At 36.8% G+C, this 22112-nt stretch overlaps 1 protein-coding gene across 1 annotated transcript in view; it reads left to right on the top strand.

Moving 5' to 3' along the window:
- bcr (BCR activator of RhoGEF and GTPase) overlaps positions 1-22112 on the top strand; it is a 74777-nt gene that overhangs the window by 18449 nt on the left and 34216 nt on the right. The window contains exon 2 of the mRNA XM_087791339.1: positions 20799-20986. Coding sequence (XP_087647465.1) covers positions 20799-20986 — 188 coding nt within the window. The remainder of the gene's footprint in view (positions 1-20798; positions 20987-22112) is intronic.

The following is a 22112-nucleotide window of genomic DNA, read 5'->3' as shown; positions in this document are numbered from 1 at the left end:
GTTCTGTCTTGGCCTCGCCCAGTATCGACCTATAATGTTGGTCTCAAAGCATAATGGAAGCACCTCTTATTAATGATATGCATGACACGTCTATTTAAACACAGAGATCAACTGATGTTGTTAAGATCGACTCCAAAATGATGCTAATGTTTTTCAACTCTCGCTAATCGAAAAAATCATCTGAATTTTTTGTGGTCTCTGTGTCACAGTCTTTTCTTGGTCTCGAAACTCCCCAAGTGTTGGTAGTTTTTTGGTCTCGGCCGAGGCTGTCTTGACTCCAGCTCTAGTGTCTTTGGTTTTAGGAGAAAATTACAACACTGTAAAACTGTAAATGGCCTCTACTTTTTATTGCTACTTGACTGAAAATTATTTTGGATATTGCTACAAATTTTGATTTAAACATTCCATACATTGTCGTTACAAACAGAAGAATGGCTGATTTTAAATGTAGGGATTTGGATAACAGTAACTGACAAAAAAAATGTTTAAAATATATTATGATGTTGCTCTGTTTGATCTGCCTTTTGCTAAGTTCAGGTATGTGCTTGAGAAGAAAACAATTCACTACTCAGTGGGAGGCAGGATGAGTCATTCACCCCAAAAAAAACTTCCCAGAAAGAGATGGAGAAATAGATCCTTTTAGGGGGATTAAGAAACCAACATTTTTTTTCTAAGCATTATGTGTGAGTCTTTTGAAAGAGCCTGCTGCATCAAGATGCTGTTCTGTGAATCACATCCATTGATTTCCTTTATCCCTCCTACAGGAAATGTTCTTATGATAGCTTTCATGTTCAAAACTGCAAGAACTTACACTTCATTTTTTCCATCCAAACTATCTCCAATATAATCTCAATTTAACTTGGATTTCACCACAAGAGAGATAACAGAGAAAGGGAGCTGGGAATTCCAAGGAGGGGCAGACATCCTCGCCGATGAATTATAACCGTGCTCCCCCTTGATATGTCTGAACATTGAATTAATAGAAGCCATGTGATGTACAGTCATTATCAGAGCTCGTATGTGATTTGATCCCTCCTCTATGTAAGTGCTGAGACAATACATTTGAAATCAGTTTTGTGTTATTCAATTTGGGTAACTTCCAGGATATAAAAACTATCGTGAGTAACTTAACTTAAAATGTCCTCTGTCTCCCAGAAGCAAATTCAATCTTTCAATTTGAGTTTCAAAACTCAAGAGATTAAGAAATTGAATTTACCAGTTTATTTTGTTTTTATTAACTTCACTTTTTGTCAGCCGGAGACCCACCAGATGTTTGAACGTGAGAATGAAACCCAAAACTAATAGGGCTTTCTTTGTAGACCTACTCTGAGAATGCACAACAAAAATAAAAAGTTGATTTACATCATTATTTGTTCGTTTTAAATGCTTTACGTGTTCTATGTCCTGTTTTCAAATTAAAACTAGAGTGCCCATTGTGTTAATGTCGGCATATTTTATTGTTATAAATGGTATTTAATCAAAACCAAATTAGTATTTACGACAGAAGCTTACAAGAGAACAATAAATGAACACTGGATACTCCTGAAAACAATAGTATTGTTATCAGAATAGTTGGAACTGGAGCCTAAATGGTTACGTTTTGTTTATAACAATTTAGAAAGAAAACTCATTAGATCCTGTGTCAGACTGTTGATGAAGTGGATTTCACTGCATCAGTGATCATTTCTGTAATTGATCGATCAATTAGCAGCAGCAGAGACTTTCAAAGCATCACTGATGTAATGATTCCGGAGACAACACTGAGTGGAGGTGAGTGCGGAGCTCAGGCTACTTTCCCACGCTCGTCCTCTCCCGTATCAGCAGGGATATCTTTTTCGTCTTCGCTCCCTCACACACACTTGCAAACAGACGTCTAACCTCCCTCTGTTACTGGAGATTTCTAGATCATTATGGGTGTTGAGTATTCCTGATCCCGTTGTGCCCCCGATTTTTTTTTTTTTGGGGGGCGAGCTATTATATGCTGTCACTGGAGTGTGTCGAGGCCCCGCTGGTCTTTGTCTCACTTATCGCTCCATAATGGCTTCCTTCTCTCCCCCTTTCTGCCTCTCTCTCTCTCTCTCTCTTTTTTTTTGAAACTCCCTCACTCTCTCCGTCACCCTTCCTCCTGTCTCTGTCTGTCCTTGACCAGTGGCTGACTCAGTGTTGCCTCAGGCTCTTTGCCAGAAGTTCACAACTCCCTGTTAGATGTTCAGGAGAGGAACAGATGAGATCATTAACTCACACCTTCATCACAACTTAAACTTTTATTTTGAAAACAGAAAAGGGAATTTAACCGATTCACGGTTAATGCTCACAGACATAGAGTTAATACTTTGTTACACTTTGTTGTTTCAAAAGCCACCGATATTAATCCCTACGTTTTATTATTATTTTAGTTTTTAAAGTAATCTTCTTTATATGGAAAGTGGTCAGTTTCACATCCTACAAACTGTCTCAGAACATTATTGCGAAGAAACAAAGTTGTTTTTCATGTCCCGTGTGGAAGTCTTTTGCTGCAAAACCCACATTTCCCAGATAGCTTTATTGGTTAACCACAACTTGGATCGATGTCCTCGTCGGTTTTCCAGAGGCACATCTGAAACACAAAAACAAAAAACGGCAAAACAGTTTTATTTCTCCTTTCTTAGTGTTTATGGTAAACAGTTAATCTAGGGTTTCTGTGTCCTGTTTTCAAACGTAATGTTGATATGGGAAGATTTAACGAAGAATGGACTAAAGATTATCTTCTTGAAGCAAATTTCATATGAGCTTTTTGTGTCTCAATGTCTGTGCTGTCAACAAAGGGTATAACATAAGGAAAAACTTAGTTTTATTGACAGTGTTATAAACACAACATAGGATTTATTTGTGTTCATTGCAGAATAAAAGAATGAAAATAGATAACACACAAAATCAAGCAATAGGAAAACAGAACCAAGCTTCAAGGCGGCCATTCTTCGGCGTCTAAGCTATTCCTATTTCAATGAATAAGTAAAGAATGATTTATGAATTGTGTATCTACAAAGTAATAGAAGGGTTGACTGGCAGGTTCTTCCGAAATTCTGGCCCTTAGGAATTTCTAGTTGAATAGCCCTGGTGTACACTGACCCAGTCAAGAGCTTGTTTTGATTTAAGTTTTGATTTTCATGTTATAAATGATATCGATTCGAAACCAAATAAGTATTTATTTTATTTCAGGAGCAACTCATTAACAAGATACAAGAGAAACATCAAGTAATACTGTATACTCCTCGTAATCGTTCTGTAAAACACGTTGTTCCATTCTTGGATCGATAAAGTGTTGATTGTGATGTATGCCTTGAAAACGTTGGGCAATTGAACTGATGATTCCAGACACCCTCACTGTCTGATACTGTCATACGAATCAAAATCTGGGTCAAACCACCTCCGCTCACGCGGCGTGAATGCGATTTCGGAAGCCAGTATCACACTGATATCTCCACAAGAAGCAAATCGCTCTCTGTTTTTTCTCACTGTCACTTCACTGTTCACGAGGTTCATTCCAAGAGCGTCTATCGCCAAACGAAACAGGAACAGATTCAAGAAGAGGCGATCACTAAGTGTACCTGCTTAACTCACTCGCCTTGGTTCCTTGAGTATCACCTCCTCGCAGGCTTGGAAACCACTGCTTTGTTTGTTTCTCATCATGAAATATTCATGTCGAACCGAGCCGGTCCGTCTCGCCCATCTGTCTGTCGTTGCCCTTTTTTTTTTACGATGTCTTGTGGAGGCCACCTTAGTCCGTTTGATTTGTGCGCTTGCTTGATTTAAGAGATTCCCCCGTCTTTGTTAAATGTTCTCGTCTGTTCGCTCTTTGTTCTAATTTGTCCACTTAGCCGGTCACTGTGTGGTCATCCTCCTGGCCGGCGTCTTTGTTGACAGCCATTGAAAGTGTGGAGTTTTCGGGCTCACGACCTTTTTGTCTGCCGCCGTCGCCACCTGACCTTGTTCTATAACCGACCACTCCAGCGAAGGCCAGCGGTGCGCTTGAGGAGTGAGTTATGGCCGTCATCTGTTTTCTCTCCATGTTTTATGAGCTTTCGCAGTAAATCCGACTCCGTTCTTTGCTAAAAATAGACAAATGTTGCTCTTAATTTGAGTAGGATTTGACTAGTTAAGTGAGAGAAAAGAAAGATTCAAGAGAGAAAACAACCTTTTCCGATCTCCTACTGTAGGAAGATCATGGTTTTTATTATTTTCCTAGTTATATATATATATATATAGACATGTCATATATATATTGCTCAGACATATGTCTGAGTGAGCAATATTACCACAGCTATTCACAGCTATACAGCAGAAATTGTCACTGTGACGGCTTTTTCTTCTCAAAATCTTTTGAGTCTTTACTATGCTTGAAGTTCCCTCAACCTTTAGTGAAATTATTTAAAATGAAGCTTATTTGAACCACAATTACATTTTCAAAAACCTTTTTTTGTCTCCCTCAAACAATTGTTTTGATAATCCAGCGCATCCTTGTACTTAATTTCATCCTCAAACAAACCATGTTCCAGCGTTTATTGGCACGGTGACGGTTCTGTTCTTCCTTATCATGCGGACGCGCTCAGATTAGCGAAGCTCACACGGGAATCTAGTGGTGGCTGTACACAGTTGATTCGAGAACCTTTGGGGAGTCTGGAGCTTTAATTTGATTTTGGATTCGACTTCACGGCTCTATTTCAAGTCTGTACTTGTCTGAGACAACTCTCCGCTCTGTTTACGGAAAGGCTTCTGGGCCGTTGGTACACTTCATTAGAGATCATAACATTAGCACATTAAAACGGTCGCCTGACCCGTTGATGAGGTTTGGAACCAGCCTGAGTCTGAATGTTTTTGGATTGTCGAGGAGAAAATGTTGGACTTTTGTCAGATAATAAACTCTATGTTGTGTTGTATTTGATAACATCATTCGTTTCACCTGTTTGAGGACAGCTGTGCCTCACAAGTCTAAGAACAACATGCTTTTCCTAGCTTAACTTGAATTTACTCTCTTGCAAAAACACAGTGTTGTGTCTAGAATATGATTATTTAAGTACTTTAATCTTTAAGTTGGGTTCTAAGACTTCATAAAACATCTTATGAGGTATCATGATACAGTGTATTCATTTTGAAAGACCACTAGATGGCACTACCTGCTTTATAATCTTGCTATGATTTATTATTTTGGTGAAACCTGGCATCATATAAAATAGATAGTGCCATCTAGTGGTCTTTCAAAATGAATACACTGTATCATGATACCTCATAAGATGTTTTATGAAGTCTTAGAACCCAACTTAAAGCTTAAAGTACTTTACAACTTGGTACCTCATATGTAGTTTCATGAGGCTTCACCAACCCATCACTAGTTTTGCCATTTTCAGCCCCAACTCATTCTATAGATCAGGGATGTCTGTTTTTTTTTAAAGGTGGGAGACTAAATGTGAAGAGTGATTCAAGAGTTATCTTATTTTAATGTTCAGAATTTTATTTAGCGTTTAGGAATCTTCATTAACATTTACCAGCTTCAGTTTGACTCTCTTGGGAAACTGTCATAAACAGCTTGTTTGGCATTTGAAATGTTGCGTGTATAACATTCTCTGGTTGAATAACAGTTTATAATAGAGACTCAAACTTAGCATAGTATAGTTAATCACCAGATATTTCTACGGTCTGTTACAACAGTGGTCCCAAACCTGTTTTTATCTGAAAGTCAGCCCATTAAAATGAGTGAAGTCTGTGGAGGACCACCTGTATTACACACCAAACTATTTTATTTCTATGTGTGTTTAATTTTGTTGTTTAAATAATAAAATAAGTTTAAATAGTTTGAAAATACTACATTGGTTTTAGCTTCTTTCCTGTGGGATTATAGTTTTCATTTGCATTCATTCTCTGTCTTTTTAGGGGTTTTCAAAAGATACTTGTTGTGTGCGCTTTATGTTTTCTTTATAGTATACATTTAATTCAACCAAAATCACTGATTCTTATTGGAGTCAAACAAATCGTTGATTTCTTTAACCCTTTTTAAGTGAATCAATTAAAAAAAAGGATATCATATTATCTTATTTAGATAAAGGATTTTGGAGATATTCAATTTCCGAACCAAGTCAAATCTAATTGTCTGTTTGTGCTGTTGGAATTTTTTTCTCATCGTTGGACAGTTTGGCATCATTTTCAGGGAGTTAATGTGAGTTTTTCAAAACTTCCACGTTCATAAATCTATCTACACAATAAACCGTCTCCGTTTTTTTGTGGTCCTAGTTGAATTAAAACCAGTTTGTTTATATCAATATTATCATGCTATGTCAGATGCTTTCATGTACAGCAGAACCTTAAAAAGCTATAGGTTCAAAAATGAAAACAACCTTGTGACCCTGAGCTCCCGAGCTAAGTTCTAATCAACTGAGTCACTGCCGCCCACAGACTCTTCATATTAAACTACAGACCCTCTCCTCCTTCTTACTAATTGCCAGCTGAGTATTTTAGTAATTGTGTCACGATGTTGTGCGTCAGATGGGGAGGCTTTTTTTATTTTTATTTTACGGGCTTCATCATTCTTACACACAAACATGCCGGTTGTTTTTTTGTTAGTCACAGCAGCAACATGATGATGACTCCTTTGTTCTTCCGTCATCGTTCCTCGGCCGCAAATCTCTGTCCGTCATTTTTTGTGGGTCATGTGGAGTTTAATGTCGCCACGTGTCTTGTGTGTGAGCAGGAAGTCTAGGTTCAGATGTGTCCTTGAGTCCGTCTTCTTCAAATGGAAAGTCACATGAGCGCCTACGTCGGTGTGTTGACGTATGTTTTTGAATCTGTGCGTGCTGTTTGTACGACAATAAAATAACCACGTTACAGTATTGCTAAAGGCACAGCTGCCGTATAAAGTGAAGTAAAGGTATTCTTATGTTTTATAGCATAGATTACTTTTTATATATTTTTCTTTTGAATCATTCCCAAATGAAGTAGATAGAACCTCTTAAAGCAGGTACGTTTATGTCTACTTATATTCAACTTTGACATACTAGAGAGCACGTTTGCTTTAAGAATAATAATTTTGATTTTGTAATAGAAATAAATAGTCCACATTTACACTGTACATTCCAATAACAGTAAAACGTATGTAGAGTCTACTGACCCCTTCAAGAAACATCTTGAAACATTTTTATTTGTTCTGGCTTTTCCATGATTTTCTGGAACTCCTGTGTTGTTCTCAGTATTATCTTGACCTTTAAAGTATATATTTTATTGAGTATTGTTTTGATTGTTTAAGCGCTTTGTGACCCTGGTCTGGAAAAGCGCTACATAAATACAAATTACTTAATTACTTAGAATGAAAGACATTGATTAAGGACAGGACAACAAATACCAAGATGATTAAGATGAATTTAGACTACAGGAAAAAGTCATCGGAGTCATACTTCCTGATTCCAGTTTGGTAGATATACTGTAGATATACTGTATTTCTTTGTTCCGAGACTTGCATTGTTAAAATATTTTGGCCCACTGGATGATATAGTTTGACACCCCTGTCACAAAACTGTTTATTTTCTTGAAACATTTCAACCATGAACTGTAATCTACGGATCTTAATGATAAAAAAAGGGGCTAAGAAGACGTTTGAAACTGAAAGCACATCCTGTGTTTATTACATAACACAGCTGCTAAAGCTATTACTTATGAAATGTGCCTCCGTGTGCACTTATGTCTTGGCTCCATGTTCGCTAGGTGAGCACGTGTTCACGAGCGTATTCATGCATGAACTATGAGTAGCATCATGCAAGCAGAATCATTCAGGGCAGGTGAAGCTGCGTGGCCCTCCAGAGGGCCCCGGATACTTGCACGTATACCAGAGGTCAGCAACCTTCATGATGTGGACGCCATCTTGAAACTCGCTCAGGGCTGCACAATCAATTTAACAGATTAACTGAAGCAAACACGGTTAATGGTCCTATAAAATATATTATACAAAAATAAAAAAAACAGGTTGAAGATAAAAAAGATATACACAGGTATACATTTTAATAGGCATCTTTCCATCCAGCAAGATGATGGTTATACTCAGCATCTGGTGTGGTATATATATATATATATATATATATATATATATATATATATATATACATACACACACAACCGTATTTACACACTCGTATTTATGAGTATAGTACTGAGTATAGTATTTATGAGTATAGTATTTGAGTATAGTACTATGCATATTTACGTCTTTATATCTATATATGTATATATACATATAGTATAGTATATATGATTAAAGTACTATGCATATTTATGTATTTATATTTATATATATTAAGTATATATGATTATAGTTCTATGAGTATAGTATTTGGGATTAGTACTATACATATTTATGTCTTTATATTTATATACGTATATATATATAGTATAGTATATATGATTATAGTACTATGGGTATAGTATTTATGAGTATAGTACTATGCATATTTATGTCAAAAATCTGACGGTACAATACGATTCAGGGGCAACAATGTGACCTGTTGCGATATTTTGCAAAACTGTATGAACAAGGATATATTTGTAGTATTTTCAACTCTGAAGTTGTATAATTTCGAGACCACATGACCTTTGATAAAGTCGAAACTGCTTTTATTAGTTTTGAAACCAAAATATGTCCGAACAGTCAACTATATCCTCTCGCCCTCAGTCATCAGCAAAGTTTTTGAAGGATTTACATTTTTTTTTAACCCAGTCGTCCAGTGGGCAGAAGTTTAATTGCAAAACGAAAATAATCAAACACTGTGAATATTTGAACATGAATCGTAAAAATAGACTACAAATAAAAAATAAAAAATAATTGTATACACACTGTATTGAAATAAAGACCATAAAATAACTATAATAAAAATTAAATATGAATGGAAAGCCGAGATGAATTAAACGTGTAAAAGTGGTTCAGTCCAAATTGTCGTCTCTAAGCTGCAGGATCACTGGTGTGAAGGAGCCACGTGTAGCTCTGCAGGTTTCTGTCGTCAGGGAGACGAGGCCTGGAAGAAAAACACACTAATATTAGATTCCTAGCCGTGGAAGCAAATGTTGGTCATCAGACGTTTCCCAGCGGAGTCACCGGTGAGTCTCTCTTAGTGTTTGTACCTCATGGCTGCCGGTCCGTCTGATCGTAAACACCCACCATAGCTTCCCTGGAAGAGGCTGCACCATGACAAAGTGAAAGACGACGATGATGATGCGACCCACATGAACGTGGCCATAGAGAATCCACTTCATGACTAAAAAATCCCAGAAGGAAAATCCATCCCATCCCAAACCCGACGGCAGCCCAGACAGCGAGAGCAATAATTGAAATGACTGTCTGCGTAGGATTCTTTTCATCATCCCCCTAATTATGCAGTGTCCTCATTTCAGGAATGATGTGTGTCGAGAGCAGAGAGGGAGGATGTAAATCTAGGATGTTCACTGTATTGATACGTCCGTGTATCTGCCGAGTGTGTATTTGATCTGCTCAGTCTGCGGGGCGGGAGATACGTCGGGGGGGTTTTGTCGGGCCATTATGGGAAGTGTGCGAGATCAGGTAATTGATGCTGCGACTCTTCAAACCGGCAGACAGTCAGACTGGATTAGTGCCATCGTAGAGAGGGGTAAGGAGAATTAAAGAGGAGCGAGAGATTAGTTTGGGAAAACGATTCTAGCCTCTCAAAATGCCATGGCAACCACGAGTGAAGAATCCTAGTGAAGGATCGCGTCGGAAAAAAGTGTCACAAAAGAGACTTAAATACTCACCTGAGATCAAACCTGGATACAGATCTTTAAGATCATTTTTTATCAGAAAGTAAAACACTGTTCCTGTTGGCCGTGGTAACCACGGCAACGGTTCCCCAGGCTTTTGGCAAATCTCTGTGGTCTGTTTAACAAATTCCTAATGCGTGTCCCCTGAACAGCTCCGGCATAAAGCAGCAGTTTATTGCCCTGAGCCGCGATGATGCAGCGGCTTGTGTTTGACCAGAGATTAGTCAGATTGGGGGCCTTTTGTGCCTGTTTTTCTGTGTGACAGTGATAAGCAGGTCTTGGGGAGTCTGAGCCAGGAGCTGCAGGACAGCAGGACCAGTGAGAGGTGGACCCGGTTGATCATCCGGGGAGGAAATAATAATCACGCTCATTAAAATGGATTTTAGGGGTATTTTTTAAAGGCTTTTCGGGGGAAATTTGCTCTGGTTTAGACTTTAAAGTCGACCGGACGCTTTTTATGTATATTGATTTGTGCATTAAATGTTAATTGTTTGGGATTTTATATACAAAGTTTCGACATTAACGTTATATATATACTTTACAATATGATTCCTTGATTTACTGTTGATGTTTTACCGTGAGTGTTTTTACAGATTCATCACTATTAAGGTGTCTGAAGGGCTTTCACCAGCAACTCATCGATCAATTCCATTCATGTCAATGATGATTGAACCATCGAAGTCATCCTGTAATGATGATACACAAACGTGCATTTACAGTTATGATTTTAGTTTGTCTAAAGATGAAAAAATAGTGGGTTTTTTTAATTGCGAGAATAGACTAGGCTGTAAAATAAGTGTTTTTTTCTTCATGAAATCTGGGCATCATTTTAAAGATAAAGGTCTATAAATAATATACCACCTTTTGGATTCTACTTGTGTTTTTCAAATAGTGCTAAAAGCATAACTATAAAAGGTCTTTGAATAGACACAAGGAAACTTGAAACATTGACTCCATTTATCCTGGCAGGTGGAAGATTCTATGGAGGTTTGATGTTTTCATCCGGTTTAAGATTAGATCACTCATGTTACCGGAGTCAGAGGATCATAATGAAATGATGAGAGACACACTCCCTGTCAATAGTTTCTAAAGACAACAATCTTCATATATGCTTGTATCACGTATGTGATTTTCTCTTGAGAAGAGAATATTGGGTGCCGGGAAATTAAATTGGGAATTTTTTTGAACATGTCTGTCCACGATTTCCAATGTACTAAAAGACTCCAGCGGTGAATTCCCAGTCGCAGTTTACTGTTTGGTAATTGGATTTTTGGCTGCCCTTCCTCCACACTGACATTTTCTAAGTAAAAAAGACACATACAGCCACTAAAAAAAACCCCAATATGACCTTTGCCCCACTCCTCAAATGTGTTAAGCTCTGACCTTTAACTGCATTTCTAGACAAATTAAATACATTCTTTTTGAATAGAAATGATAAAGAAATCCGTTTTTGTATTACTTGCACCATATATTTGTATATTGTGTTCACGTGTAAAGAAAATGAAAATAAGTTAACGTTAAACAACATTGTTGACATTCACAAACATATTTGATCATCATCATTGTGTCATTCATTCAAACTTGAGGCTCAGTCACCAAATACCATTTTATTTAATACACTTTAAGATATCTTTAAATATATAGAATTGGTAAATTTAGTAGTTGTTTATTCAGTAAATACTTGATCACTTCCAAAATATGTTGATATTTTCAACATGTAATCTTTGATGCAGAGTACAGTAAACAAAGGGAAAGACATATAAAAATAAATATTATTCCGTTTTGCAAGGCGAAACTGAGAAGATTGAGACTATAACTGCCTTCCAAATATGAAAAGGATTAAAAAGATTTAATTTTTACCTATACTTAGACCCAGTTATAGAGTGTTCACCCACAATTTTGATCATGTCATTGAATTTGGCAAACATTCATCTCCATTACTTACATATGAGATGCCTGACTAATAAATAACACACATTGATGCTGAGAATAGTTCTGTTATGAGCTTGTGATTTAAATAAATGTATTTATATCATTCAATAGCGACCGTGTCAGGATTGAACTGTAAACTAAGCCCGTATTAAGCACTGTAACCACTTCAGCAAACGTCTTTGCTTTGTAGCAAATGTCCTTGAATTGATCATTTGTGTCAATTAGCTCTTGTTATTTATCTCACTCGGGGTGTGGCGGGAGGGTTTTCTGTGGATGGAGATGCTGCACTGTAGATAAATCAATGAGCTGTTCTGCAGCCTCACGGTAACATCCTCGGTCTCTGGAGTGATCATGATGAATCGAGGAGAATGTGGGAGGCATCAGTCTCGGTCAGATAATTCAAGAATGCCAGGAAGAATAAGACAACAAATGTATTTTAATGAACGCTGTAAAACCGGAAAACAACCAAGATCTAAAAAGATTGCCATTCACTTTTTCCCTCCTGGTTTTTAACAGCGATACAGTTTTGTTCATGATTTGACTGAAGATTAGTAGTAAGTAAGTAAGTAAGTAATTTATATTTATAGAGCGCTTTTCCAGACCAGGGTCACAAAGCGCTTAAACGATCAAAATATATACTTAAAAAAGTCAAGATAACACAGAGAAAAACATAGGAGTTCCAGAAAATCAAGGAAAAGCCTGAACAAATAAAAATGTCTTAAGATGTTTCTTGAAGGAGTCAGTAGACTCAATAAAGCCCTCTTAAATAGGGGTAATTATATACAATAATATATTTTATCTAGTTGAAAGAAAGATCTAGTCTTGCTAATAAAAGTCATGAAATAAAATGATATTGTAAAAGGTTTAATAATATATCAACACATCCTCTTCGCGACTATTATATTAACTATATCTACTATATCCATAAGAGACTCTTTCTCGACACCAAATTGGTTTTACCCATTGACCCACAATGCATCTCTGTACATTTTGAATGTGAGAATAGGTACACGGTCTTTTTTTTCTACCAAACATGTCTTGCTCTGGTCATGGGGTACTAGTCTGAACAACTAATCTTTAACTTAAATGTTATTTTGTAGAAAATATGGCTTCGTTTTTATCCTTTTTTGTTCCAAAAAAGATCTTTAATCTTCAGGAGAGTCCTTGTCACGAGTTGAATGTCTCCGGATTGCCAAAGTTTCGTCACCTTATATACATTTAGAACCTGCACTAATGAGCACCGGTCGTGTTCCGGACCTGAGCGTCGGTACTTCAGTATGTGATGGATTATTAAACAGAGTGCGGCAATTTCAACGCTCACTTCCTCCGCGGTGCTCCGGGGTCGTGATAATGAGTGTTTCTCCTGATGACTTTAAAACAAGACAAGCGCTTATGAATCAGAGGTTTTTGTCAGGCAGGACCGATGAGATGTGTGTGTTCAGGAGTATATCTCAGCATACTTGTTTGTGTGGCAGTAATTGGCAAATGTGTGGTTTTGTGAGTCGAAAAGAAGAAGAAGTGTGACGAGTCCGCCGAGACAAACGTCTGATCAAAGACAACATCGTCGGTGAGAAAAATCATTCTTAAGATGAGTGAAGAGAAGAGTTAGGGAGACATAAAGAAGCGCCGGTGCTGGGAAATCACTGCTCACATGACTGTTTGTCATTTACTTTGACAAACCGCATGACAGCTCGTGTGATTGGTTGCGTAATTACTGCGCCGTGAAGAGTGTGTGTTTGTTTCACTGGGTCATTCCCATCAGGTGTGTGTTGATATGACGGACTGTTTTCTCTCTTTCAATCTTTACTGCTTTCTGTTGCTCTATTTTGAGACACTTCTTTGTAGGTTTTTCTTTGTGGAAAATGATTGATTTGTACTTTTATATACTTGACAATGTATCGATTTTACTTTTCTTTGAGAAAACCTTCTATTGTGACGCTGCAAACAAACCCCTAAAAGTTATTTCTGTTGCTTTTTTTGGTTCTTATCCTGGTGTATTTTAGCCGCTTTTTGTTTAAGTTTTTTATTTTAATTTAGTGTACGTTTTAAAATACGTTTTCATTTGGGTTTTGAATCCCTTGAGTGGTTAAACTACAAACGCATGAACAAATAGAACAAGTCCCAATGGCACAAACTGTAGTTGTAAATTCACACAGTAAACGATAAGGCCACAATTTCTCCTCCTCCTCTCATCACTGTTTTCTGGAATGGTCCTATATATCTAAATCTAACTCTCTTTCATTTAAAAATAAATAAACAATTGATTGGAATGCGTCCATAAAAGGACACAAACACAAAACAACAGTCTAATAATCTTTCATATTAAGTCAATAATAGAAGAAAAGTGCTAGAAAATGTGATTCTTTTAAATGTCAACAAATAACGATTTAATGTCATTGTTTGTACTAAATGAGACAAAAGTGTGAATATTCAAAAGATTTGTGCCACAAAATGAGAAACTATAAATGTGAAAGTTATCTCCTTTTAAGAATATCATTGTAAGTTTAATTTATTTATGAAATACCCTGTCAAGGTTTAAATATTTGTGTTCATTATTTTTTTGTAATCTTAATTTCTTTTAAAGATATCGAGGAATTTTATTGTCATTGGATATATTTATTTGTTTATTTGTGAGACTTGGAAATGGCAGTAGTACAAAAGCACATCAACCAAAACAAAACATGGACAAAATCTGATCTAATTTCAAACTGACTTTTAGATTTGATCATTTTAGATAAGCAGTAATAATGTTTATATTAAATGGAAAATTCAAAATAGTCCAAAATCAAAATAAAATTTTTGTGGGCAACCCAGGAGCTCTAGAAGCCGTTGCACTACTGTGAATGTTATTTTGTGGACGATTTGTCTGAAATAATTGGACAGCTATTTTTAAAAATGATACTATAAAGATTGATACACACAAAGAATAATTTTGACAACAACATGGATAAACTGTTGGATGATTAATCACAATTAATGACATTGTTTACGCAAAATCTAATAATGAATTAAAAAGGAGTTTAAAGTGGAATTTTATTTTAATTTTCCTTCTTTTTAAACTTTCCCAGCCATAGTCTTAACCCAACTTTAGCTAAACAAAAAAGAGGCAGTTTATTCAATCAATCAAAATGCAGTAAACTGTTTATTCGCCTTGGCTACAACCAGACCATAAAAAAAATGCATCTTATCTGCCACAGGTTCAGAAAGTGTGTGTGTCGCGGCCCCGAAGGATCCATTTCAATAAAATAATGAATTCATTACGTTGGAGAAAAAAAAAAAGGCACCTGAAGGGAACTTGTTGTTATTGTGAAGAGGATGTTTTATGGTTATGAGGAACTCGAGGTGCTTGTATATTTTAACTGCAAATCTGGGATGTTTCAACTTATAATAGTCACAAATCAACACAAATAAAGTTTCACATAGAAGTGTTTTACAAAGAAAAATGTCGTTACAAAACTATCGTAAGAGTTTTTGGGGTGTACAAGGAAGTCTACAGTTCACAGAAAAATCTTGTTTTTGTGCTATTATGTTGGATTAAGGTCCGGTCTCCTCTGACTTGGGAATGTCTTGTATGCCTTAGTAAGGAATGGATATAGAGGCAGGGAAAGGCGATCTCAGAATTGTAAGCTGAAACTGATTATAAATATACACGTTTTTAAAAAAACGCTTCATTGATTTTTGGCTTCCAAATCACTTTTTTTTATATTGTTAACTTATGGTTATAGTTTCAATAAAGTTTGAATCAAATAATTTGTTATTTTACCTTTTTTAACCAATTTAGAAATATTTGCAGCGTTTGTTCATTTTCGTGTTGCAATTAAACTTCTGTCCGAAATACGGTATCAGACATTAAATCCTTTGCAGCTATAGGAACAATGATGACTGAGGACGAGAGGATACACTCAACTCCAGCAGGTTTTACAGCTGATGTTTATACATATTTTGGTTTCAAAACAAACATGGTCTGTAGATTCTCCGGCGCCAAAGTATAGTACTCGGACAATACAACGTACTACAAATATATCATACTTCCTACAGTATCGAAATATATGGTAGCGTTATATCGTGATACATATCGTAACGCCATTTTCTCCCCCCAATAAACTCACCTAGTGTCGACGCGAAACAAGTATAATTGGCCCAAATAAGAACTTCTACCACCATCCATTCTGCCTGCTCATGCTCGCTCACACCAAGAATTAAACGGCTTGTTGGAGTTTAATGAAGATAAAACGAGCCGCGGTCTTCGCACAAAGACACAATTGTTGCCGAAGGCCTTTTAAGACGCTTCTGTTGAGAAGACGGTCGAAGCGCCAACACAAAGGAGCAGATGGAAGGAGAATGCAGGGACAGAAATAATTATGAAGACTGATAAGAGAGGAAATGATAGAAAGCAAAGTGAGAGAGGATGGAGGAAATGGGAGAGAGGGTGAATCTCTGAGATAGAAGCCCCCCCCCCCACCTTCTCACAAGCTCAGCATGGCCGTCATAAATCTACACCAGTGGCTTTTATTGGACTCTGAGAGGGGGCCTGTCATCTTCATACCGCCTTTTTAAGCCCACCCCTCCATGACCCACACGGTAATGTGTTCATATACCTTAATGCTTCCACGGTTACACCTCGAGGAGGAAATGGACTGATTCCTTCGTAGATTAATTGAAGTATATACTCCAGATGTACGAGTCAACTTGCATTGTATCGTATGTTAAACGTATGGAAAAGGTTGGGTTTTTTTGGCGAACACAGAACAGGTTTTCTGCAAGAATTGAGCTTCCCTCGCAAGCCATTCTTTTGTCTCCGCGAGCAACGCTTTCTTTTGCCTTCCATGTGTCTTTGATCTTGTCTTTATTCTCCACGCTTACACCATGTCTGCAGGCGATTCTTAAGTTCAGTTCTGAGCTAAGATTGAGCTGTTATGTCCAAAGTAAGTAAGTCACAATTATTTTTAAAGCGCCATTCTGGACCAGGGTCACAAAGCCCTTAAACAATCAGAAATAATACAGGTTAAAAAACATACCTTAAAAGGTCAAGACAAAATAGAGATCAACAAAGCAGCCCCAAGACAGTTCAGAAAAATCCTGCACAAATAAGAAAGTCATAAGATGTTTCTTGAAGGAGTCAGTAGATCCATCAAACACAGAGGGAGCGGAAGATCGTTCCAAAGCTTAGGAGCAACAGATTCAACACTTCTTTTTAAATTAAATATATACATGTTGCTATTCAAAGGCTACCGTGATTGGCTAAAAGTTATGTAGTTTGGTTCCCTTTTGGTATTTTCTGGTGACACTTAAAATAAAGAAATGTGAAATAGATTATCAGAAAGTGAACTGATAACAAAAACAAATGATACATTTCAATAAAAAATGATTGAATTCAGTTATTTAAAAAATAATAATTATCAAGAACACAGTTGTTTATTTTCAATAAATACATTCAAAACCATAGGCTCCATGACACCCTCATGGCTCCTGCTGATAGCAATAAACCTAATAGGGCACTAAGTAGAAAACATCATTTTCCAAAGACAGCATTAAATTGTTTTAGAGTTCCTACTGTGTTATACACATTGTAATGGAAGCATCAACATTGTTTTCCTTCCCCTGTATGCATTGTTTTGGAAAGACCTTCGTTGCCTTGGCAGCAGATCACTAGCTATTCCCAACCGACTAGTTTTCCACCTGCAGCAGCAAAAATAACCTACTGAATACGGTGTCCGTGTAGAAATCTTCTGTTATTGTTCTAGGCTCACTGGTGCTGCTAGCTCCGAGATGAAATCAATGTTTTTAGAGATTAGGGGTTTATTTTCAGATTTTATTCACACCATTTAGGGAGGAGTCGTGGCGCTGAGCAGGGGAGATGAAATAGGGATTGACGGGTATCGGGTCAAAGGATGGAGGAGAAGAGGGGTCGTAAGATAAAGGAGAGCGAGAGAGACACACCACGCTAGTTGGACTGAGACGAGGTCAGATGTTGACAGACTGACTTCAAGCGCCCGATGACCACAGGCTGTGGTGACCCATTAACAGAGTTGTAAAGCCCAGCCTCGGCTCTGAAGCTGCACACACAGGAGCTATAAATACATTTTTTTTACGCCCATGCCTTTCGTTGTATATGAGATTCATTTCTGTGCTTATTGTCCAACAAAACTCATTTTTAAATGCCCAAATAATTTCATTTTTTTTTTTTAAGTTTTAGATAATTAAATGAAACAAAACTCGATATAAGTGTTAAAATAGATGTAATATTCATGAAAAATGGAAAACCAAGATCAGGATATCCGACTGATTGATCATCACATTGACTAATAGGTCTTCATAAACCTAGCTTGACATGCAGGAAGTAAGTTAACACTTGATAAATGCACAATTGTTGTTGCACGCGTGACATGATCAACCTCACAGGGACAATAGTGTATTTAGGGCAGCACCATCCATGTTCTCTACTAGTTAGTCTCTAGTGATTTGCTTTTTAATACTTGTTTAAATGTAAATAACCTTCAGCTGGGAACAAAAGTAGTGCTAATGTTAAAACACACTTAAAATAGATTTCAAAGAAAAACATAGTTTGTTCCATACGCGGATGGATTGTGACTAGAAAAAGAAACAAAATGGATGTTGTTTTTTCTCTCCACGGTTTTTATTTTTAGCTAGAAGCTTATTCAGGGTCTGTTTTGGTTTTTCACAATGTATTTGAGGTTTGTTAAAAGGTCTGTACTGTGTTATTTTAGTTTGGGCAAAAGAAATGTAAAGATAGAAACATTATTTGATTAATTTATGAAAATTGAATATAGTTTAATTCATTTTATTTGGATTATAGAATATATGTTTATAAAATAGTCCCTAATGAAAAATAAAATAGGTAAATAAATATATAATTTAATATTAATAATATGAATGTGATTGTAGTTTGATTGTAATTCAAATGCAGGACAAAAAGGAAAGTATTAGTATATCATTTCTGGTGTGTTTTGAGAAAAACACATTCATAAACTAGAATAGATAATAAGAAAAGTATTTTACTGGGATGCTGTTGGCCTATATTAATAAAAATAAGAAAAGCTAATATTGTGCAGAAAGGAAAAATATTTAATTTGGGGGAATTGTGGGGTTTAAACAGTTTAAATACAAATGTGCGCACACAAAAACACACTCGGGCACGATTGCAGGCAGCACAGTTTCAGCATGAAACACCTCAAGCAAGTGGTGGTTCTACTTTATGGATGCTTGGCCCTCTAGCATGACTTGGCTTAATGGCATGGCTAAAGGGCCTCGCATTCATTGGTAGAACCGACGTTTACGTTAGGTAACCCGGGTGTGACCTCTGGCCACATATGTCCATTCGGTTCTTTTTAATCTGTTGAATCTATTGCGTTTTTGTCAGTGCAGCCAGAGAGAGAGTAACTTGAGTCTAATACTGCTGTAAAAAGTCTGTTCACATTAAGGGTTGAGCTCAGTAACTGCTCCTGGATTCAAGTTGATGATGTGATTCTTTGAGCTCTTGTACAGATGGTCTCTCTTCCTTTCTCTTCCTTTACCTTTAAGTTTTGTGTGTTAAGATACATTTTTATTTGTTAAGAAATCAAATTTTGTGTTTCGTTTTTTTGGTTGACGCCCAAATATCTAAAAAAAAATTGTTTTCTTTTGTTAAAAAATATTTCCTTCTACTCTGGACTGGAATAATTTGATTTAGGAATAATTAAGGATTAATATTCATTTAATTTTTTCTCTTGCCAAATGTCTGTGGTTTGAAATTAATTTCTATATGTTGTGAGGGGCCGTCAAGCCAAAAGAAAATAATAGGCTTATAAAAAACAGCATGAATATAGAAATCAGCTATTAAAAAGCAACATAAAATAAGAACAAGCTATGGTATAATATAATTAAATAAACATTTCCCATTAATGAACCTAATTCAATAAGTAAGCAATATTAAAAAGCTATGTATGAAATAAAAGTAAAGATAAAGCAATATTTACTTCATGAAATTAAAATAAATACAAATAAAAAAGGGATTTCGCCACTACTTGAATTGTTATTAAATTTTATTTAATGTAGATCACTAAAAAACATGCAAATACAAATATTTCCATTGCATGTGTTATCTCAGGGTCAAGGTGACCCAAAGGCCCCAAAACAAATGTAATTGTTTTATTCCTTTTGTGTTGTCTGTGGATCAAGGTGAACGATCTCCCTGGCTTCCATGAAATACATATGCAGTGGTCGAGGTCGTTCACCTTGACCAGGAAGAGACACTATGGATAAAACGATTCCATTTGATCGAATTGGACGAATCGAACCATTCGGGCCTTCGGGTCACCTTGACCCAGTCCTAAAAAATGAGAAAGAAAATTAAAGACTGAAACATTGTTTTCATGGAAGTCAACTGTTAATGGATTGTAACATTGAAATTGAATAGAAATTGTGTTTATAACATTATTTTTTCTGTTTTCTTCGACCTCATGGCGGCTGCATGAATACGTGTTTCTGTGCGATCATGCCAGCGTATTATTTGTCTCCGTCAGCACAGTAAGAGGCTTTGTTGACTGATGATAAGTGGGAAGAGAGGAGCATCAGGGTTTTCTTCTGCTCCGTTCCCGGAATAACTGGCTAGTTTCTGGCGGCGTTGAAGTTTGAACATCTATCTATTGTAACCACTCACTCAAAAGCCTCGGCTCGCGTGACATTTGCACGCATGCTGTCGCTTCTCGAGCTCGGCTTCTTTGTTCTCCTCCCACTTCTTTCTTTAAAAGCAGGCGGGATTGTGACTCACATAAAGCGCAGACAGTGCAGTAGCAGCAGCAGGTCGCTGGAATAATATTTCCCTGGAGGTGCAGCAACACCGAGTTCGGTTAATATGAACCTTGACCCAGTTTGTAATTGTCCTTGTCAAAGGGTTTCCACTCGGAGCAGGAACAAAAAGATGTCGGTGAATCCATTTTTGCGTGGTCTATTTTCTAATTACTTTCCATCCCCGGATGCAAAACTTACCGTGACGACGATGTGAAAAAATGCTGAGTGGAATTAATATCTTTCAATTTATTATTGTCGTCAAAACTGACCTGATCTTGTCTTTTTAACAGCGGACGGACATTATACGGCGTTGCCGCCGTCGTACGGCTACGACGCCGACCGGGCGGAGGAGCAGCGGCGCCACCACGAGATCCTGCCGTACATCGACGACTCCCCGTCGTCTTCGCCGCACCTGAGCTCCAAGAGCAGAAGCAGTCGAGACACGCTGTCTTCGGGATCCCTGGAGTCGTCCAAATCGGTCAGTGTGTCCCAGAATTCACTTTGACCGTTGATTAAAGACCAAATGGATTTCGCTGCCTCAAGCGGTTTTGGGGTTTTTATCATGGATATGATCATATCTATGTTATTAATATGTGTTTTCTTTGGATTAAATCTGACAAGAAGACAATTTTTGGGACTAGCTTCTAAGGGGCCAATTATACTGTGACTGTGACTTGACTAAAACAAATGAGAAACAAAAAAATGGACTATAATAATAGGAAAATGTTCTTGATGCCCCACTCCCATTAAACGAAATGTTTGAATTATGTTGTTTAAATTATAAACGATCATTTTTACATTTATCTGAAGTTTCAAACTCAACACTGTTTATGAAGTGCCCTCCCACTCAACAAAACCCTCTCAGTAACTGTGATATATATTTATATAATAAATATATATAATAGTTCCTAAATGCTTTGCCATTTATTATTGACTAATAAGTCTAATACGTTTACGTCACACTTTTTTAGTACGTTGTTGCAGGAGTTTTTCAAGTATTTGCCGTGAATATATTTTGTTTTTTTTGTAATTAAAGTATAAATTAACCTTTATTTCAAGGTATACTTAATTTGCCTTTATCTTAAAAATCGCTTGATAACTTTATCTTAACAATGAATTATACTGTCAAGTGGATTATTTATTTTATTACAATAAAAAATGCATAAAAATGAGGACATTAAAAAAATAATTGCATATTTAATCGCAATATTTAAGACAATATTCGCGCCACAAGTTCTGTGGTTTGTAACAGTTTGAACAAATGAGCTTTGCTGTTCCTGATCATTGCAACGATATTACTGACCTATTTAGGACCTTTTACACAAATAAACTTTTACGTGATGAGGGATCACTGTAAGAAATACTAAGAAAAAGAATATTTGAAAAAAATAGAAATGAGTTTCTAAATGGTGGCATAGCTGCAGTAAAACGGCCATATATGGTCGCCGTCCACACTTCGCCTTCGTCTGCTGCGTTCGATTGGAAGATTCCTACAATTTAGGCGTTTCAACTAAAATAACACAAAATGCTAAAGAACGTTTTGAGCCTATCCCGAGGCTCGGGGCCTTTGAGCCACATGCGTGGGCGGGTTTTCGCCTTTGTTG

This window comes from Callionymus lyra, chromosome 5 (genome assembly GCF_982586985.1).
Source record: "Callionymus lyra chromosome 5, fCalLyr1.hap1.1, whole genome shotgun sequence".
Classification (NCBI taxonomy): Eukaryota; Metazoa; Chordata; class Actinopteri; order Syngnathiformes; family Callionymidae; genus Callionymus; species Callionymus lyra.
The sequence above is the reverse complement of the archived record's forward strand: the minus strand, read 5'-3'. Positions and strand labels throughout refer to the sequence as shown.